The following is a 23,225-nucleotide window of genomic DNA, read 5'->3' on the forward strand; positions in this document are numbered from 1 at the left end:
ACTTGATGATTTTTTGATCATAAGGGACAAATCGATAATAATGTTTGTACTGTATTTCTATCATTTAATAAAAATTAACTTGTGAAGAATTAATATTTAAATGAAAAAAAAATGCAAAATGGTTGATAGAAAAAAAAAACAGATAAAACATATCTAAAATCTATTTCAAAATTAACAAAGGAACAATATAATCATCCCGATCCACTCACTTTTTTGAGCCACTCTGTAGAAGTTAAAATATTTTCCTGAAATACATCCGAATACATACTTTAGGTTGGCACTTATACAAAATTTCTAAGTTTTTTTAATTAAACGAACCGTGGCAACCCCTATTTGCGGCAACTTTTTGAAAAGCACCTTTATAACAATGCACAGAATAAAAATAGCTTTAATTTGGCATAAAAATTATCAAAAAAATTTATGAGCGTAATGTCGTCTCCAAAATCAGTTATTATTATTATTAATTAATTAAACATAGTTGCAGCAACTTTTTGATAGGCACCCAATTAAAAGTCTCTTCTCCTATTCATAAATATACGTAAAAATTAAGTTTTGATTAAAAATACTATGAGCGTAATAATCCTTTAGCCGGATCTTAGACTATTACTTAGAAGATTCCAAAATCATTGAATAAAATTATTGTAATATATTTAAAATAAAACGTTAACTTTTGAACAATGCTTTCAGGTAATATCGGTAATATTAATTAAACGATGTAATCTATATCACACGAAATTTACGAGAGAACGTTTTTGCTTTTATGTAATATATAGGTAAACGGTATTGCAATATTACTACAGTAGAAATATACACTCTTTGTAACCGCAACCAGAAAATAAACTGTATTGTTTTCAGGCCATTGTAAATCAAATGTCAAGGTACAGAAGCAGACTACTTTTATTTTGTATATGCCATTTTTAGCAAAGCAGCATTATAAAAATTTAAAAATAACGTTTAAATGTGCAGAAAGTGTTGACTAAAAATAAAAAAATTCCAAAACAATATGACAGTTATGGATTATAACTTTATAGTATTTTTGAAATGAAAATTCTATAAAAAATCCACCAAACCCAAAATAATGTGTATTAAACTATACTACATAAAGAACACAAATAGAAAATGGACATGGCAAGCTCCTAATGCGGTAACTAGGAAAGAAATTGACTTCATTTTAACACAGTAAAAATTGTGAGCGTTCTTAACAAGTTTCGAATAGGCAGTGACCACAGACTTGTCAGAACCAGAATAGTCATTGACATTCGACTAGAAAGACTAAAATTGATCAGGAAACAAATAACAACTAGAGTGAACACGAAAACACTAAAAAAAGATCAAGTGAATATGAACAGTTGCTGGACAGCATCACTGCCTGAAGAGGAAACAAACACACGACAGCTCACGGACACTGTACTAAACTGTGCAAAAGAAATCGGGGGTCCACAGCGGCGTAACAATGATAATAAACTGACTGATGAGACGAAAGCACTTCTCAAGAAAAGGGGAGAAATTAAAACCGGGAGCACCATACGTAGAATAGAATACACCAAAATTATGTAAGACAATAAGAAAGAGAATTGCAGAAGACATCACAAACTACAATGAAAAACTTACAAACTGCAATCGAAAACATAATAAGCTATAAACAGAACGCAAACATATCCCTCATGATCGGAAAGAATCCGCTAATCGCATTAACACACAACAACAGACAAAAACGAAATAATAAGCCTGGTAACAAGATACTACAGCGATCTATATAAAGCCCCAGAAAACATACATGAAGAAGAAAGTGTGCCCCTACCACAAGACGACGGCGACTCCTCAGAAGTTCTCGTGGGAGAAGTAGAAAAGGCGCTTCAAGATATATAAAATAGAAAAGCAGCAGGGAACGACGGAATAACAGCTGAAGTTCTTAAATACGTATGGTAGGAGAACTTGGAAAATCTTAGCAAATATATACACCAGCTGTCTAAGGAGACGATTGATCACATATATTGTAGCATAATTGATAAAATATGTGGGAAATATTAAATATAATATGTTAATTTAATATAATATTAAAACAGGTTTCTGTATGATAACATTAGGTTTCTTATAAACAAATATATAGATGGCCCTGGTAATTCAATTTATAAATTTCGCTTTTTTGCAACAATGGAATTCGGGTGATCGCCATTTTATTTATACCGCTACAAGTGTTAACAGCCCTTGGTTTGCGACTTATTACCAAATATATTATATTCTTATTATTTTGGGGTATAAACCTGGTGTTAGGTAAGGAGTTGATTTCCAACCCTTAACTCGGTTACCTATTAATTATAATTTATTTTAGAACTTTTGTTAGAACTTTTACTAAACCACACATCCAACCATCCTCGTGGAAAATAAAAAAATATTTCCTGCAGTAGCTGTTTTATTGACCAGTCTTCAGAACCTTACGTTACAATATATATACTAGGAGAAACTATCATCCGAACAAAAGAATACGAACTTCCACTAGCTTCCACCTTTATAGAGTTTAAGAAGACTTTGTTTTATATATGCTTTTAAATATGGTGGGAATAACCAAGAGAGACCATAAAAGACTAGAGTGTATACGACAAAAGACTCAGGTAAAAGATGTCAACAACAGAGTCAAATCCCTCAAATGTCAATGGGCAGGACACCTGGCAAGAAGAACGGACGACAGATGGACCACAAAAATTACAGCATGGTACCCACGAGGAATTAAGAAACCTAGAAGAAGATCTAACCTAAAATGGTAACATGATATTAGGAAATTAGCAGAGATAACTTGGGCCCGCTTGGCGAACAATAGACAACAATGGGCCCAACTACAAAGAGAGTATCTAAATATGTCAGGGAGGCTACACCAAAATTGGGAATGGTTGAATAAGCTGAAAATGATGATGATGATGATGATGACGATACCCTACCTATATCATGTACCTTAGTATAAAACTTTATTTGAATCACTCTGTATATCTATTATGACAAAAACTATGAAGTTTACCAGAATATTCCATGGGTGAAAATATCAACTTTTTATCACATCAGGTCGAGTTCAGTTATCCAAGACGATGTTTTATGTACGAATGTTTAAAGTGAAAAGACACAATTTATTTAATAAATATTCCAATGAATACCAAGAGGAAAAATACTGCTAATATCAAGTATTTTTTTATTACAGTGACGGTTTAAACTGCATATATATTTTTGAAATCTCTATTTAAAGGTTTTTTACTGTACAAAGAAATATATAAAAAAGGTATTTACGAAAACATTTATATTATATTTTGCAAGAAATACAAGGCGTGATAATAAATAAATGCGCTGGCAAATCTCGACGAAAGAAAGATATTTTACTTTGAAAATTAAAAAAAATATATATTTTTCGCTTAAATTTTGAGAACCACTGGATCTTTTCTGTGTTTTCTTTCTTGTAAATTTAATCTACTACCTATGTTGCCATATTATGAAGATATTATGTTTTTTAACTAGAAATTTAAAAAAAAATCAAATTTTCAAAATGTTTTTTTCGCGAAAAATACCTCATAGACCCCTCTATACACATCACCCTCTATACATGTGTATATTATTAAACCTAATTGTTATTCTTGTTCTACGCGTTTAAAAAATATGTACTTGATAAGGCAAATTCGGGTTGTTCTTATTTTAAACCATATTTTTAGTCTAGGTTTTTAGTTTCACTATTCTATATTAAGATATCCATTATTCTGCCATTGTATTTTAAATTTGACCCATTTTTGTTTCAAAGTAATGGCCTAAACGACTTAAAACATACAATTGCATAAAGAGGCATTATGTCTTATACAGAGATTTTTATTGGATAAAAGGAAAGAAAACTTTTTTTTCGTTTTGAGGTGGAATTTCAAAAAAATACATATTTTCAGAATGAAGAAAATATAATTAATTTAGTATTTTTGTAATAACTTTTGAAACACATTTTTTTGCAAAATCAAGTTGTATTTGTTAAATCAAGATATACAGTGTAAATCCTGTAACGGCTAATGGCCATTTGCAACCTACTTCATACGATTCTTGAGCTATCACTATTTATAAAAATATAATATCCATATTAAATATGGCATCCTATTTTCACATAGAAGAAAAATTATATACAGTATGTTCCTGGATTGTCTTTACAAGAGGAAAAACTGTTTTTATTATTGACAATTTGAGAAAAAGGCTTAAAAATGTTTGCTTCTTCTAAAACGGTTTTAGGAAAATATTAAAAACTCATGAAAATATAGTTGAATTTTTCATGAAAATATAGCTGAGGTCCTAAAAATCAAAACGCGTTTCTATGGTAATATAATTTCGTTTTCATTCTTTGATAGATTGTTATTGATAGAAGTTTAATTAACGTCATATTTTTTGCTGTTTAAAAATGTTAAAGAAACACAAAATTTATTTAGTTCAATGCTACGGAAAGGGTGATAATAGTTTTAATTAATACTTTAACAACAGCAAAAAATATGACGTTAATCAAAATCATTAATAATTATCTCTAATCACAGAATGAAGTCGAAATTATATTACCATAGAAACGCTTTTTGGTTTTTAGAGCTTTAGAAAAATTCATCCATATTTTCATAGAGTTTTTACTATTTTCCTAAAACCATTTTAGAAGAAGCAAAAATGTTTAAGCATTTTTCTCAAATTGTCAATAATAAAAAAAGTTTTTCCTCTTGTAAAGACAATCCAGGAACATACTGTGTATAATTTTTCTTCTATGTGAAAATAGGATGCCATATTTAATATGGATATTATATTTTTATAAATAGTGATAGCTCAAGAATCGTATGAAGTAGGTTGCAAATGCCCATTAGCCGTTACAGGATTTACACTGTATATCTTGATTAAACAAATACAACTTGATTTTGCAAAAAATGTGTTTCAAAGGTTATTACAAAAATACTAAATTAATTATATTTTCTTCATTCTGAAAATATTTATTTTTTCGTTTTGAGGTGGAATTTCAACCTCAAAACGATAGTAAATCGTTTAGAAATAAAACTGATATATGGAAAAAAGTTTTCTTTCCTTTTATCCAATAAAAATCTCTGTATAGGACATAATGCCTTTTTATGCAATTGTATGTTTTAAGTCGTTTAGGCCATTACTTTGAAACAAAAATGGGTCAAATTTAAAATACAATGGTAGAATAATGGATATCTTAATATAGAATAGTGAAACTAAAAACATAGACTAAAAATATGGTTTAAAATAAGAACAACCCGAATTTGCCTTATCAAGTACATATTTTTTAAACGCGTAGAACAAGAATAACAATTAGGTTTAATAATATACACATGTATAGAGGGTGATGTGTATAGAGGGGTCTATGAGGTATTTTTCGCGAAAAAAACATTTTGAAAATTTGATTTTTTTTAAATTTTTAGTTAAAAAACATAATATCTTCATAATATAGGTAGTAGATTAAATTTACAAGAAAGAAAACACAGAAAAGATCCAGTGGTTCTCAAAATTTAAGCGAAAAATATATATTTTTTTTAATTTTCAAAGTAAAATATCTTTCTGTCGTCGAGATCTGCTAGCGTACTTATTTATTATCACGCCTTGTATTTCTTGCAAAATATAATATAAATGTTTTCGTAAATACCTTTTTTATATATTTCTTTGTACAGTAAAGAACCTTTAAATAGAGATTTCAAAAATATATATGCAGTTTAAACCGTCACTGCAATAAAAAATACTTGATATTAGCAGTATTTTTCCTCTTGGTATTCATTGGAATATTTATTAAACAAATTGTGTCTTTTCACTTTAAACATTCGTACATAAAACATCGTCTTGGATAACTGAACTCGACCTGATGTGATAAAAAGTTGATATTTTCACCCATGGAATATTCTGGTAAACTTCATAGTGATTGATTTAGACTTGTGAGTGATTTAAATAAAGTTTTATACTAAGGTACATGATATAGGTAGGTATCGTCATCATCATCATCATCATTTTCAGCTTATTCAACCATTCCCAATTTTGGTGTAGCCTCCCTGACATATTTACATACTCTCTTTGTAGTTGGGCCCATTGTTGTCTATTGTTCGCCAAGCGGGCCCAAGTTATCTCTGCTAATTTCCTAATTATCATGTTACCATTTCAGGTTAGATCTTCTTCTAGGTTTCTTAATTCCTCGCGGGTACCATGCTGTAATTTTTGTGGTCCATCTGTCGTCCGTTCTTCTTGCCAGGTGTCCTGCCCATTGACATTTGAGGGATTTGACTCTGTTGTTGACATTTGTTACCTGAGTCTTTTGTCGTATACACTCTAGTCTTTTATGGTCTCTCTTGGTTATTCCCACCATATTTAAAAGCATATATAAAACAAAGCCTTCTTAAAGCCTATAAAGGTGGAAGCTAGTGGAAGTTCGTATTCTTTTGTTCGGATGATAGTTTCTCCTAGTATATATATTGTAACGTAAGGTTCTGAAGACTGGTCAATAAAACAGCTACTGCAGGAAATATTTTTTTTTCCAGGCTGATGGTTGTAAGTGTGATTTAGTAAAAGTTCTAACAAAAGTTCTAAAATAAATTATAATTAATAGGTAACCGAGTTAAGGGTTGGAAATCAATTCCTTACCGAACACCAGGTTTATACCCCAAAATAATAAGAATATAATGTATTTGGTAATAAGTCGCAAACCAAAGGCTGTTAACATTTAAAATGGCGATCACCCGAATTCCATTATTGCAAAAATTGTTTTTTGTTATTTTATGATTAGATAAGCATTTTAGAACAAGCAAAGCTTTTTATGAAGAATGCATTTTTCTCAAGATGTCAATAATAAAAAACTATTTTTCCTCTTGTAAAGACAGTCAGGGAACATAATTTAGAAACTTAGATATCTTCGTAATAACATTTAAAACACTGGTTATGCAAAACCAAGTGGTAATTAACCATTATTGTCTATCTACAAGCAAGTTTCTTTTTACTCAATTCATTAATAGTTTTTATTTATTAAAAAATACATCATAATAGGTTTAGTTAATTAACGAACAATATTAGCCAATAAGATTTCTCTCTTTAAAACACTTTTTTTGCTAGGCGCAATCATATTTGCAAACATGGGTATCGCAATGCTGGAACCCTCACTTCCTATCTGGATGATGGATACAATGGGTGCCGGAAGATGGAAACAAGGAGTAACCTTCCTCCCGGCGAGCATTTCGTATTTAATTGGTACGAACTTATTCGGTCCATTAGGACACAAAATGGGTCGCTGGTTGGCAGCCCTTTTGGGATTGATCATCATAGGAATATGCTTGATGTGTGTAAGTATTAGTTAAAGATCATAAAACTGAAAACAGAAAAATTTCGAGGATGTCAATTATCACATGTAATTAGAGTTTCCAATGTTCTAGTATTGCTTAAATATCATACAAGCCTCCCTTATACCGATTTGGTCATTTTAGAAGTGTGGTCTGGATTTTAACTTGTGAAACAGTGATGTACTAACTTAATGGAAAATAAAATGTATTAAAAAGAGATAAAAGTTCGGTTGATACATTTCTTCTATGCGGTATTGCCGGATCTTGCATCTAAACTTCAAACCGCACAGGGCGTTTATGGAAAATGTTGGAAATAGGGTTGGATTTTCATTTTTCACAATTAGTTACTCAATATCAGTAGCCTTCTTGATAATGACCATTCTAATAAAAAATTAAATACAAACGATTAATTTATTCTAATACCTTTAAACTTTTAACTTTTTAAGCATTAATGCTTAAAAAGTGTCGACCGATTAACCGGAGATATGCGTATGGGTTATCACTTGAATATTTTTCTAAAAAACATATGCGCCACTGACTTTCTTTCGCTTGTTAGCAAAATTGTATAGACGATTTGATGCTGATTAAAAGTTATAAAAAAATATTATTTTGTTGATTTCGGCGTCTTTGATGCGATTTATTTACTCGTATTTACCTTAATCCAAGTCTACTCGTAATAGCAATCTTTAATTTTAGTATTGAAAATACTTCTGGCCGCGTTTATATGGGACCCATCTTTAAAAAAACGACATGCTCGATGCCACACGAGTTCAATAACCTGCCTAATCAACTTGTCAACACGTAAGTCGATAGTTTAGCCGTTGATCATCGAAGGACGTTTGAGGGCCGAAATGAGGTCTTATTAATTTATCAGTGTGTGTGTGTGTGTGGGCCATCTATTTTATAGATATGGATGTTTGTCTGGGCCGGCGGATAAAGAAAGCCCATGTTATTATAAAAAAGAATATGCGTCAAGGCATATGAATTGTTAGGTACAGTTTGGCTATTTTAATCTAACTCTTTCCGTATGAGAAGCAAGGGGCAAATTATACGTGAAAGCGTGGAATCACATAAATAATAAATTTAGACTAATGCAATAACTCGGATCTCATCGGATCTGCTGATACATTTTGCTAAAATTTAGGCTATGAGGACCTATATTTTTTATGATTATTATTTTTTTAATTAACAACTTAGGCCAAAGAAAAAGCTTGCATGGTTTCCACCGCCAACAGGCGTAAAAACACATGAATCCAAGGCGCTGCCAAATATTTATTGGGATAAGATTTTATCCTTTGAATATTGTTGTACATAATAATTATCATTTAATTAGTGCTAGCTTATCAAAGTTCACAACATGGCGAAATTTCAACAAAATCGGCCAACGGATCTTTGGAATATTAATAAAAAAAGGTCTATTAGAAAACACCTTGATCTGTATCTTTAAAATTATACATTTCCGGAGACATGTTTATATGAACTTTTTACCTTAAAACACTCAAAGAATCACCTCCTGAAGTTTGGCCAGATACTTAATTAACACCCTGTATTTAAAAATGGCTAGCTAGTGATTTAGTAAGCTATGTTTTTAATGGGAAAAAAATACATCTCATAAAAAATAAACAAACTCATAATACAAATACTATACACTAATTAATTCATTTTAAATGTATCTAAATAGGCACTTTAATAATTGAAAAATGGTCAGGAGCACTTAAAATCATAGAATATACCAAATATGCAAAAAAAATCTAATAAAAAAACCACAAATGGCACATTAAAATCTGCATTATCTGAAATCAAACTATACCTAAACGGCTAATAAAATAATACTGACAAGACTAAATAAAAGTGACAAGACGCCGACATCGATAACGCGATGAGCAGTTTTAAATAATTATTATATTATTAAAAGTTATTATTACATACGTGTTTTACAATTATTGTAATACAGTAGCATTCCTTCAAATAAATTTTAATTTAAGTATTGTTAATATAGTCATATTAATTATTATAGCCCGTATGATTTCTAAAATAAAAAAATCAAGCATGTTTTATCAGAATTATTAAATGATTAAAAATAAGTAAAAATAGTTAATATTTATCAACCTCGTAAATGTTATATTTTAATATAATTAGGGACTATCTTAAGTTTAAATTATGGTAAACTTGTATGAGTTTCAATCATTTATATTTAAAATGTTAAAAGGAAAGACAATATAGATTTTAGGCAAGAGGGAAGCCAATATGGGGGGGGGGAAGGACTGCGTAACTAGTAATTAAAACTTAACAATTTTTTTTTACTTGATATTTTTCTGGTCGTTCACGTTGACTTTAACTCTTCGTTGTGTCACACACAATTTAAATTTCGGATATGATGCAGAACTGATGAAATGGATTAAATATATTAATTGCAAGGTACGCAAAGAAAAATTTTTGTTAACTTTGCAAATACTTAAGGCATGCAATAATTTTAAAAAATGACGTGAGATTACTTCATAATTCTTGGAAGTCTTGAATGATAAAGATTTGAATTATTATGGGTCTGTTTTGTTTAAGAAGCTAACAAATAATTTCAAAAACTCAACTATCAAAATATATTGGTAGCAAATTTTTAAAAGTATGCATAGTTATAATGTTCTATATTAATTGGACATACTGAATGTAAACTAGGTATAGTTGTTGCAATCGATAATATATTTTGCTGCTTATTTTCAGCACAAGAAAATCCGTTATGATGAAACGAAAAAAAAATACCGCTACTAATATTATGGGCACCTATGTATTTTTAATTTCATATAATAATAATGGTGTTTAAAAATACATAGGTACATATTATGAGTAGTGGTTGTGACGGTTTTTTATTAGGCATGATGAAAAGAAGCTGCAAACTAAATTATCGTTGGAGCCAACTATATTTTAATTTATTTTTATCTACAGTAACTATGCACGGTAGGGGTTCAAAATATGCCTATACTGTGAGGCAACTCCATTCGAGTATAAATTAACATTTACATTCCAAGTATCTTCTTGGTCTACCGGCGCGGCACCCCGTTCACCCTTATTCCCTCATTTTTTTAAAATTTTTATTGTGAAAATTGGTGAAAATTATTTTTTGTACGGCGAATATAAATTTATGGGCCATCCATAAATTTAAATTTACACCAAAGTTCGAATATTGGTTAAACCTAGGAATACCCAGGTAATACCCCGAAATATGCAAAAGAAGAAGTGAGTTTAGGTTAGATTAGAATTAGGTTTTAGTTGGTTTTGCATTAATAAAAAATATAGACCTAATCTAAACTTAAGCTAAACTGACCCCTTTTTGCATATTTTGGGCTCCTACGTGGGTATAGGAGCTCGTCATAGTGTCGTGACCGTGTTCGTGACCAATCACGAATCCGCACACCTTCATATCCATCATTAATATTTTCCTCACTAAATTCTTCACTTTTACACAAAACCATCACGATAAAAATCAAATATCAAAATTATTTAACGTTGGGAACGTTAAACTTGTTCACTATACGTATCTGGAATATATTTGTGAATAGCGATCAATGATACGTTTACGTTAGACTGCCGGAGTGCTGACGTCACGAATGTCAAATTGCTTTCCAACGAACAAGGTTTAGTTCTTTTATATTTCTATTGAGCTCTCCCAAATGACGCCACAAGTTAATATAAAATGTAAAAAAACAGGTGATTGTCGACAACCGCCGACTTATGTCTGGTATTTTCAATACGCCTATGATGGTTGCGCATGTTGCAAAATCTGTGAATTTTTTTAAACCATTAACCGACCAAAGTGTTAAATAAATACTCATTGATTCCTCATCAAATCGGAATCAATCCTCATCAATGTAGAAATGCACAGTTTTAAAGTTTGGTTTGGTTTGGTTAGGTAGGACTGAACATCAGTGTTTTAAATTTTAATAAAAGTTAATAATAACTTAGTTGATGATCTGACTATGTAAAACTATAAAACTATGGCTCAAAAATAAATTATTTAAGTATTAATAAATAATTATGTCACAGTAATATAATTAATTATAAAAACGAAAAAACTTGAAGGTGTTTAGTTATATTATATTGGTATTAGAAACCTATAAATATTTAATTGCTAAATGAAATGTATGTATGCCGCAATCTGTTTTAAAATGCATATTTGACAACTTCGAGAATGTTACCCAGATATTTTAAAGAAAGTGCATGCATGCACTGGCTGATGTGGTTTACTCGCTTTTACTAAATATTAGATTAATAACCATATATGAAACACATACGTGTAGGCTGGTAACAAAAATAATATTTATTGGTATGTAGGAAAAAGGCCTATAGTGTTAAATTGGCAGCAAATTTTCTATTGATTAGATAGTTTTAGATAAAATACGATTATTGCATCTGGACTACCTATGAAAGTTAAAATTTTAAATTATAACAGGACTTGTATACCTATATCCAGGGTGAGTTTTCTACAATGTTACTAATGAAATTGTTTGAGCCAGGTTTATGCCAGTAAAAAGAACAAAAAACAGATCTTAAATAAGGCAAATAATTGAAAAAGCTTATGAATTTAATGTTAAAACCTATTTATGCTTCGTCGACTACAGTAGGGCTTTTGATTGTGTAAAGTGGAAGAAGCTGTGGCTGGTGTTAGGAAACATGGGAGTATCAAAACATGTCATATTTCTACTTAAAAATCTTTAGAAGACAGCTCCGGAAAACTCAAAGTCAACAACGCTCTCTCTAAGTCTTTTAGTCCGAAACGTGGTGTGAGACAAGGTTCTATAGTATCACCTATACTCTTCACATCTATGGAGAGTACATAATGAGAAAAGTCTTACGGACTGGCGAGGCGGACTAACGATAGGTGGAAAAAAGATCACAAACCTTAGGTATGCCGATGACACCTTAATTCATGCTCTGAAGAAGAACTTGTTCAAATAATGAGAAGGTTGAGTAAGATCAGTGCGGAATATGGCCTTATGCTTATCAAAAGGAAAACGCGTCAAAAGTCATGATAATAGACGAACTACTGAAATTTTACTAACATCAGGGAGATTGATGATTTTGAGGTGGTTGAAAGGTTCAATTACCTCGGTTCCCTCATAACAAACAAGGGAGGCTGTGACGAGGAAATCAAACGCAGATTAGCAATAACTCGTAACTGGACTATAAAACTAACACGAATATGGAAAGACTCCGCGCAATATCCCAGCGCAACAAATTAAAATTAGTAAACACATTGACCTTTCCTATCGCTTCTTATGCATCAGAGACCTGGACTCTAAATGTAGGCCTAGAGAAGAATGCTGCGAATTTCATACACAGAACATCAGACGAACGTATCAGTTTCAATGCAGTTGAAAATTAATACAATACTTTCATGCAAAATAAACCAGTCATACCTTAGGTACTTCGGGCACATTTCGAGAAGAACAGATGGATTGGAAAAAATCACAATCGAAGGGAAGATTAATGGCAAACGACCAAGAGGAAGATCTCCGACGCAATGGGTGAATCCAAAGAAATTATTGGTCACAGCCTGCAAGAGGCCTCTATAGCCGCTCAAGATATGGAGAACAACGATCAGAGCAATTGAGACATGATGTCACCATACTCTTTCGAGAGTTAACGAACGAGAAGAAGAAGACTAATGTTAACTACGATGTTACTAACTTACTAGAGCCAGAGAGTCGGTTAAATGAAGAAAGAATTGCAGTTTTGTGAGGAAAAAAATACTCGCCTTTCGGATTTTTGAAAAAGTTTATGGATTACTAGATATTTCGAAAAAAACAATTATGGGTTCTTTTAAAAATGCTTCCTAATTCAATTATATTCTATTTTAGACAAAAAGTTTTCAAATAAAAGTTGTATATAATCACATCCTTAATGAGAGTGTGTTCTCCGTTTTTTCTAAAGCCTGTCATTTTTGAAATATGATATAAGCTATAATATGTTTATTTTTCAATAAATACTGAGATATAGCCAATTCTTATCATTTTTAAACAATTTCACTTGGTTAGCCATGGAAACAAGTGTCAATTCGTTCAAATTCGGCCTTGCTCTCGGAGATTACGAACTGTCACATCCAAACGAAAATATTTTATCGAGACACAACTAAATTGTAAATATTAGTTTTTTTCAAATGAAGAAAAGCGTGTGGGTTCAACTCTTCTTGGACCATATATTTTCGAAGATACTTACGTTGACCGGTGAACGTTTTTTACGCATTTAAGGGAAGTTTTCAAGATATGTTAAAAAATTTCAATTTAGAAACTCGCGCATCAATAGAGTGGTTCCAACATGACTTTCATTATAACACCCCTCCTGATAATAAAGAGTTAAGAATTATTCATATCATAATTATTATGCATACTTAGGGATAGGAAGTGGTGAAACAATTGCGTGGGCCTCCTCGGTCACCTGACCTATCCGTTTTAGATTTTTTTATGCAGTATGGTTCAACACAAGATTTACAAGAGAACTTATGAATGAAGAGAGGTACTCAAAGAGGCAGTACGGGAGAAGTTTAATAATGTCGACTGCCATTCTGTGAAAAAAGCTTGTAATTCAGTTTTAAAAAGATGCATTTTCTGTACTCAAAACAATGGCGGATTTTTTGTTAAAATATCTTGAAGTGTGTATGTAGTAAGTATTAGTTTTTTAAATTTGAATTTGTTGTAATTTGTAAAGAACTCTTTAATCCAATATTCTGTCTTTTTATAAGTTATAAATCAGTAATAGAATAAGAATGCCAACCAACTAAGTGAAATTAGTAAAAAAATATGAGATTGTGGTCATAACTCTAAATAAAGTAATTTTTCGAACAAAACATATTATAGCTTATATCACTGGAAAGCTAAAAAATTGTGCTTTCTATGAAGTCATGGCCAACTATGGTATCCATTTAAAAAAAACATATATGTTTGTGTCATATGTCAAAAATGACAGGCTTTAGAAAAAAAACGGAACAAGACCTCATTAAGGATGTGATTATCTACAATTTCTATCTGAAAACTTTTTGTCTAAAATAGATTATAATGGAATTACAGAGCATTTTTAAAATAGCTGAAATTTGTTTTTTTTTTCGAAATATCTAGTAAGGCCTGAGCTTTATCAAAAATCCGAAAGGCGCATATGTTTGTCCTTACAAAACTGCAATTCTTTCCCTATTTGACGACTCTCTAACTTCAGTAGTTTCCGAGATACCCATAGAAAACATCGTAGAAAACTCACCCTGTATAAGAAGCAAAAAATCTATATCAACTGTCACTGTCATATTCTCTTCTTAGACAGCCTCATATAACCTTCTCTCAAAATGTGTCGTGCTCGTTTTAAGCATTTTTTACTGATCTAACAAACAAGAATTTTAATGATATCAAATCTCCATTTTAGAATGCAATATCTATATACACATATCGTAATATGAATTCAAAAGTAACTATAATGTAATTTTTTAAACTGTTATCTTAATAAATCAGAAATAATGTATCGATCTATTATAAAATACATAGACCCCAACATGAAGCTTATCTAACATTTATTATGTAAATTTTGCGTAAAAATGTATCAATACAAATCTGATAAATTTTTAAATTTATTTTCTACATGAATAGATCCGCATGGCACATAAGAAATGTGTAATTTGTCGTGCTGTTTTTTTTTGTTCAACAGCATTCTTGTATTTACACCATTTTTTGAATTGAGACATAAACTTTCACCATGTACTAATTAAGTTAAGTATTTACCAATATTTACGCATTATAGTAAACAAAAGATTAGTTATTAATAATTTTTATACGCCAAATGTAATTTATTATAAGATGTGTAGGTATATATATATATTATAAAATATTTCTCATGTTTATTATTAGAATATACAAATCATGATGCTTTTATTTTCGACCTTCTTTCATCTTATTCTATCATATTTTTGTTTTCAATTAAAATTTACTTCTACATACAAATAACTTCGACTTCGGCATCGGGCTCAATCGAAGGGGACACAGAAACCGAAGTTCAGCTTCGGCTCCGGCTTCGGCCAAAAAAATCAAATTCGGAGTCATTGTCTATGGGTACTTCGGTATCTCGGAAACCGTAATAGATACGAAGATGGTTAAATTGGGGCAAAGTTGCGCCTTGGTATGTTTTCCAACAAGCTATCAAAAAAGTTTCAAAAATTTCAAGGATTGCTGAGTTTTTTGAGAAAAGCGGATTTTTTTGAAAATCAATTTTATTTTTTCCTGTCGTTACTTTTTAGAAAATCAAAAAACTAATTGAACATTCTCATAGCCACTTTGTCAGGGCTATCTGACAATATTTTTAGATTTTCAAATTATCTGATAACTTGTGAGATACATAGGCCAACTTATTTTTTTTTAAATACGGACATGCATTTTTTATTTGAAGTTTTGAAAGAATTCAGTCTCCTGAGTACAACGATATGCCACACTTTATATTTTTTTTGTTTTAGATACTTTAACAACAACAAAACTGTTTAATTATTATTATTTAAAATAATTTCAAGCCCGACTCAGGGTTTTTAGATTATTTAACCTGATTAATTAATTCATCGCAACAATAAGGAAAATCGAGCCAATTGAAAGATTTAAATAAATAATATCCAGGTCAGCAATTTAAAATATATTATTTTTAACTTTTTGTGAATTTGAAATCTCAATGTATGATCTAATAATATGCATAATATTAACCCTAGTTACTATAAATATATTAACTACTACAAAAAAATTTCTAATGCTATACATGTCCGAAAGGGTATATTTAATAGCACCCTCCTTATTGGACATATTTATTTTTCGTTCAATTTTATGTATAGCCCTTTCAACAGATCTTCTTATACTTCCGAATGCATTTCTTTGTTGTAAGTGTTGAGGTATATTGATTTCACTTTTATAAATGACGTTAGCACACAGGTTCAGCCTCGCTAACCATTATTTATATTATTTATTTTATATTATTTTTATTATTTTATTGTATTTGAGTTTCCGTATTCAATGATTTACCTCACGTCATTGTCAGTTTTAAAACTCCTCAATATTGTAACAATGAATAGATTAAATATTTAAAAAAAACAGAGCCGGGCTTGAAATTAGTTTAAATAAATTATGTTCAAATTTCCGAAACAAAAAAAAATATTAAGTGCAGCACATCATTGTACTCAGGAGGCCGAGTTCTTTCAAATACTAAAATAAAAATGCAGGTCCGTATTTAGAGAAATCAAGTTGGCATCTGTATCTCACAAATTATCAGATAATTTAAAAATCTAAAAATACTATCAGATAGCTCTAATAAGGTGGCTATTAGAATGTGCAATTAGTTTTTTGATTTTTTAAAAAGTAACGACAGGAAAAAATAAAATTGAATTTTAAAAAAATCCGTTTTTTCCAAAAAACTCAGCAATCCATGAAATTTTTAAAACTTTTTTGATGGCATCTTGGTGAACATCCCAAGGCGCAACTTTGCCCCAATTTAACCATCTACAGACCTTAACCGTTAACCATTACGTAGTACGTAATAGATATCACGTAGTTACATGTATATATTGTGTATACAGGGTGAGTCTTAAATAAGTGCAAATATTTTTATGGATGATATATTTCGACCCCAGGAACAAGTCTATTAGTTTTTTTCCGCAAAAAAAGATGTTAACAATCGTGCATTTTCTTTTAAATTTTCTTGTATGTATAGGTATATTAGAAGACTTTTTAGACATGCCTGTTCACCGGAAATTTTCCCACGGTATAATTTCTTAACCTCTGATATTACCATGGTTACGGCACTGAAAGGGATGAAAGAAGGGATATAGAAAAAAAACCGGTAGCTCTCAAATTTTTTTAAAAATAAATCAATTTTTTTTTAAATTTCAAACTTGAATAACTCGTTTATTTTGGACTTATTTGAAAAACGACAGAGAGAAAATATGATTCTTTTATCGAGATCTACCATCAAAAATATTTGCAACTCAAATCTTTTAAGACTCACCCTGTATAATCTGTCAAAATACAAAGTACCCGTTATCATAAATATAATATCTTTTAGATCATATATTATGCTTCTTCAGATTAGAACTAACTATTTATTATGTAATAAATATATATTTCAGATTCCATTGGCCACCAGCATGAATCACTTGATTGTACCAAACGCTGGTCTTGGTTTCGCGATTGGCATGGTAGACTCTTCCATGATGCCAGAACTGGGCTATCTCGTTGACATTCGACATTCAGCTGTTTACGGAAGTGTTTATGCCATTGGTGATGTAGCATTTTGTCTTGGATTCGCCATAGGTAATATATTTTTTTGTGTTGTACTTTTTTTACTTGATGTATTATTATTACAAAACAGTTAACATAGTATTAGAACATATATTTATGTGTGTCAGCTTAGAAATGTCAATCGGATTTTATATGTAAAAATATGAAGAACGTCATTGATCGTCGTTCTCAAAACATCTTGACGCCGTTTTTAACTAGTATCATCATAATCATACATACATACACACTATGTATAATTTGGATATTTATGTTTTTGTCTACTCCTATTTCTGTTGAAATATACCAGTAATGCCTGTCAAATTCAAATTTATTATATTGTTTTATACAATATCCGTCCACTAATAGTTATTTGTGTTATGGTAAAAGGACATATTTGTCGCATAACGCATTAGTTTTGCAGCTCGAGATGAAGTCGAGAGCTACTATTTCATACTACTACTATTTCATAGCGATGACTATCAAATGAAAATCGCTGTCATTTTATATGTAAAATTATATGGGAAATGTCATCGATCGTCATTTCCAAGCCAACTGGACGCCGTTTTTTTCGATCATACAGTAGTTATTAGACTGAAATCATAAATTTGAAATGTTTTTGTGCCGAAAGTTCAACGGAAACTGTTTTATCATCTTTTTTTTCGAAGAAAAGTTTATGATTAATTTAAAAAATAAAAAGTTTCTAAAATTATCATTTCAGTCAAATAACTACCCACTCAACATGTTTATTTTTTGTCATTAATGACATGTATTGACTATTTCCATTCTAAATATCTTGAAAACTGTTGCTCGTAGCGATTTTTATCAAGAGGCATTGTTTACATAAAAAATCATGGAAATGTATATTTTTTCACTCGGTAGATTTCGAGGTAGATTTATACTGGTACGTATAAATCTACTATAATTAGTGGAAACACATGTTGATGGCGCCCTCTGTAAACAGGAGTCATATTGACATCAAAATTAAATTTCTCATGCCAAAAAACTCCCAGACACCAATTTTCATCCAAATATCTATATTAGTTCAGAAATTATTTGGAAAAAATCGGAATAAAACTGAAAGTTTTACACCCTGTATCTCCGAAACTAAGCATTTCAGGACATATATTTATACGAACTTTTTTACTTATTTTTATCTGCAGAAATGCTGCCGAAGTTTCCGGAATACAGTTCGGACCACCCTGTATATCTCCCTAATCCAATATGATCATTGATCATTACAGCCATAACTATGTATGTACCACTAAAGTGCGTGGTAAAAAGGTGGCAAGCATCAAAAATTACATATTTTCTCCTCTACCTTTAAAATCTGCACGCCCATAAGCAGCAGGATTTTTGAAAACATAAATCTATTTATGGAAGTTAATATATTACAGTAAATATTACATATACTGCAGTAGAAAATTTAAAATGCAATAAGAAAACAGTAGATTTTATGTGTAGGTTTTATGCAAAGTAAGTGTATTACTTTCCATAAGTTCATCAGAGCGTATATCGTATCTGGTACCTACAAATTTTAGTTATCCTATAATAAAATTTAAAATTTTAGTCTGGCATTAATTTTCATGAACATATTAGATTTGAGCAACTAAAAAACGCATTTAATAAAAAAAAATCTATTAAAAAAATTAATATTAATGGACGTCCATTAATTACGTAAGAAATTTTGGGTATTTTTTGACCCCCCTCCCGCCCCCCCCCCCCTAATGAGATTTGGTACGTTGGTATATGACATAAATTATGATTGATTTACGCATTCAATTGTTTTTTACCTCTTCCTGTTTCACAGGAAATGACTACAACTTTTGATTTTTAAATGGCACCATCGGTATATGTCTACTTTATTCGATAGAAAATGACACTTTGAATAGAATGACATATCATATGTGAACTTTTGACATTTTTGCTTAAAAATAAATCGTATTCTAAATTTCAATCTAGAGTGCCATGGCTGTGTTAGATACACTAATTTAATCAAAAAGCCTTGGAAAAATAATTTTGATCGTCTAATGTTTTTTTTTTGTTTTGTCCTGGCCGGTTAAAAGATGCTCATATCGTATTTTTAATCGTATCTCAATTTTTTCAAATGAATAAGGGTGGCTCATTAGCATATTTGGGAAAAGCCAAAGATATTAAATATCTTTGGCAAAAAGATTTTTTAGGAATAATTTAGTACCACACATTTAGTATTTCAAGTCAAATTGTCGTTATGAACCGCATGTTACAATTTCAAATAAACCATAAATATACGAAAATGTGAAAAGTTGACATGTAATACACATAGACTTAAAATAAAATATAGACTGAGCATCTCATTCATAAATAGCTGGAACATGCGGTCAGACACTGTCTTGTTATTGTTGTGTTATTGTTTTAGGTTATAACGAGTGCGACACGAGCGATAGATAGGTTGCCTTTGTCGTAACGGTCGTTCCCTGACGACTCTGCCGAGAAACACAACACTGTCTTTCGTTTCTCAAGTACACCTGAACTCTCCGTATCATAGTCGGGTAATTTTTTTATTTTAATGAAGCTATAATTAAATTAAAAATATATCGTATTTAAACTTTTTTATATTTTATTAAGATTTAGGACAGGTTTTTTAAATAAAAGTTTAGAAAAAACAATTTAGAGTCCAAAAGGATAAAAATAATAAAATACACGTTATAGAAGAAATTTTATAATCGAAATTAGGTAATTTTGAAATTAATAATAAATTATTAATTTTAGTCAAACATTTACAACCCCTAATATTAATCAAAACAGGATCTATTCCACAGATATAATAGAATCGGCGACAGGGAGAGAAAAAAAAAAATATGATTGTTGTAATTTTTTTTCTGGTTAAGTGATGTCTTATTATGTAAATTAGAGAAAACATAAATCTGTTCCATTAAAGCAAGGAAGGTGATAGGAAGTGGATAAAATAAAAACTACATTTATTTAACTCGGTACTGTCTTTATTATACCGGGTGCGTAAAAAGCGGCTCATCCCCATAATTTTTTATATTTTCAAATAAAAAACAAGATTTAGTATGTTAGTATATGAAATAAATTAGGATTGATTGACGCATTCAATTGTTTTTGGTCACTTCCTGTTTCACCGGAAATGACTATAACTTTTAATTTTTAAACGGCACCCTCGGTATATTTCTACTTTATTCGATAGAAAATGACACTCTGAATAGAATGATATATAATATGTCAACTTTTGACATTTTCGCATATGGTTTAATTGTAATTGTAACACGCGGTTCATAGCGACAATTTGACTCGAAATACCAAGTGTGTGGTATCAATATATTCATAAAAAAATGCTTTTTCCAAATATGCTAATGAGTCACCCTAGTTCCATTTGAAAAAATTGACATATGTACGATTAAAAATACGATTTGTACACCTTTTAACCGGCCTAGACAAGACACGAAACCTATTAGACGATCAAAACTATTTTTCCAAGGCTCCTTGATTAAAACTTAGTGGATTGAAAAAAACTGGATTGAAATTTAAAATAGGATATGTTTTTAAGCGACAATGTCAAAAGTTGACATATGATATTTCATTCTATTCAGAGTGTCATTTTTTATCGAATAAAGTAGCAATTTAGAGGGTGCCTTTAAAAATCAAAAGATGTAATCATTTCGGTGAAACAGGAAGAGACCAAAAACAATATTATATTATACGTCCAATAAATCCTAATTTATGTCATATACCTACTAACATACAAATCTGTTTTTTTTATCTGAAAAAATAAAAAAAGTTATAGGGTTGAGCCACTTTTGAGACGACCCGGTATATTAAAAAATATTGTTTCATAATGTAATATCATTTTAAAATTCTTGTATGTTATTTTAGATTCTGAAGATAATTTTAGAATAAACCGGAATATATTTTTAATAAAAACATTATTTATTATTAACAGGGTTATAATTATGATTTTGTTACAATGTAAGTAAGTAAATAATGTAATGTAAGAGAAAAAAATCAGATTTTACATTTTACTAAAATATTATCTAAATAAGCGCCTTTCTACAACAACGCCACTGACTCCCAATGGGTAAATTGAGAGTTGCCTACCGGTCAAAAGTCGTTTCAAGACTTAAATGGATTATTAAAGTCAAATTTCTTGCAAATTTGGCACTGGCGAACCATATTTTATAGTTTTTGAACAGAAAAAGTCAATAAAATAAACAATTAAGGACTACAAGCTAAGAAAATGCGTTAATACAGCCGCGGAGATAGCGGCAACAAAGCTTTACCGCACACGTGCGACACGTACTACAAGGTAATAAATGAATGAATAGGCTCCCTCGCCTCTAATCGGTGTTGTCATATTGTAAAGAACTTATCCTTATTAAACAGTATCCGACTTATAATTTAGTAGAATAAGGACTATTTAATACATCTATGGAATATAAAACCTACTTTATTAAACTGTAGTATTAATATCTCAATATATGTGTATAACAAGAAAAAAAATATTGATAATATTAAAGACGTGACAACATAGGCTGGATGAGGAAGGCTCGGTCGACTGTACCCAGAAGTAAACATGTGTACAAAAAAGGTTGTTTGTCCGCGTTGAGATGTAAATAGTGTAGTCTATATTTTATTTTAAGTCTATGGTAATACATCATTCTATTCAGAGTGTCATTTTTCTATCGAATGAAATCGTCATTTTCTATCCGGTGAAACAGGAAGTGATCGAAAACAATAATTGAATACGTCAATCAATCCAAATTTATGTCATATACTAACATACCAAAACTCGGTTTTTATCTGAAAAAAAAATAAAAAAGTTATAGAGGTGATGAGCCACTTTTGAGACGCACCCGGTAAACATACACATATTATACAGTATAATTTTCAGATACAAATTAAATGATAAGAAACATTTACTTTACCTTTAATAATATTCTTTGTCACAATGACCAAAACTTACAAACCAAAGTAATATCAATGCGTCTGAAGCTGGAGTCTTAAAGATATTACCTAACACCTATCAACTCTGTTCATTGTCTGATTTCCTTCTCCCTACAATGAAAATAAATACTTTAAAAATCAATAATGATTTATGTATACAGAGTGTATTAAAACTGAATGTTTTAAATTTACAGAAATATGTTTATTTTTAAATAGGCGGGTCATCTCACATCTATTCACACACACAGATTTTAATATATGGAATAATTGTGTCAGATTTTGGACATATTTTAGTCTAGAAACATGTTTTACTTTAAATTAATCTGAATTTCTCAGATTGTTACACTATTTTTTTACCTAAAAAAATTACGTGATATTTTCTGAAACACCCTCTCTCCCCTGCATGAGATTTAATGACATTCAGCTTGAACCCCTATCCCCCCCCCCCATTGACTCTCTAACGTAATTAAAGGACGACATTGACACTGTTTAATTCCATCACGTCAAAAGCATATCTATCTGATTACTCTATAAACAATTTTTTTATACATTTAACAATGTTAGCAGTTAAAAATATAGCCATTTTAAAAATAATATTACAAGCTTCAAATAAAACACATCCTATTTTGTAATAGACCAGTAAGGACAGGTTCTATATTTCACTCTTTTATTTATTGCTAATTTG

The 23,225-nt window shown here is 30.4% G+C and overlaps 1 protein-coding gene across 2 annotated transcripts in view; it reads left to right on the top strand.

The window, feature by feature from the left end:
• Nucleotides 1-23,225, top strand: part of LOC115891029 (synaptic vesicular amine transporter) — a 153,239-nt gene that overhangs the window by 113,724 nt on the left and 16,290 nt on the right. For both annotated transcript variants that reach the window (XM_030911431.1, XM_030911424.1), the window contains exons 7-8: nt 7,096-7,322; nt 17,449-17,632. In XM_030911431.1, coding sequence (XP_030767291.1) covers nt 7,096-7,322; nt 17,449-17,632 — 411 coding nt within the window. The remainder of the gene's footprint in view (nt 1-7,095; nt 7,323-17,448; nt 17,633-23,225) is intronic.

Source organism: Sitophilus oryzae, unplaced genomic scaffold, assembly GCF_002938485.1.
Source record: "Sitophilus oryzae breed Bouriz unplaced genomic scaffold, Soryzae_2.0 scaffold_1179_pilon_pilon, whole genome shotgun sequence".
Lineage (NCBI taxonomy): Eukaryota > Metazoa > Arthropoda > Insecta > Coleoptera > Curculionidae > Sitophilus > Sitophilus oryzae.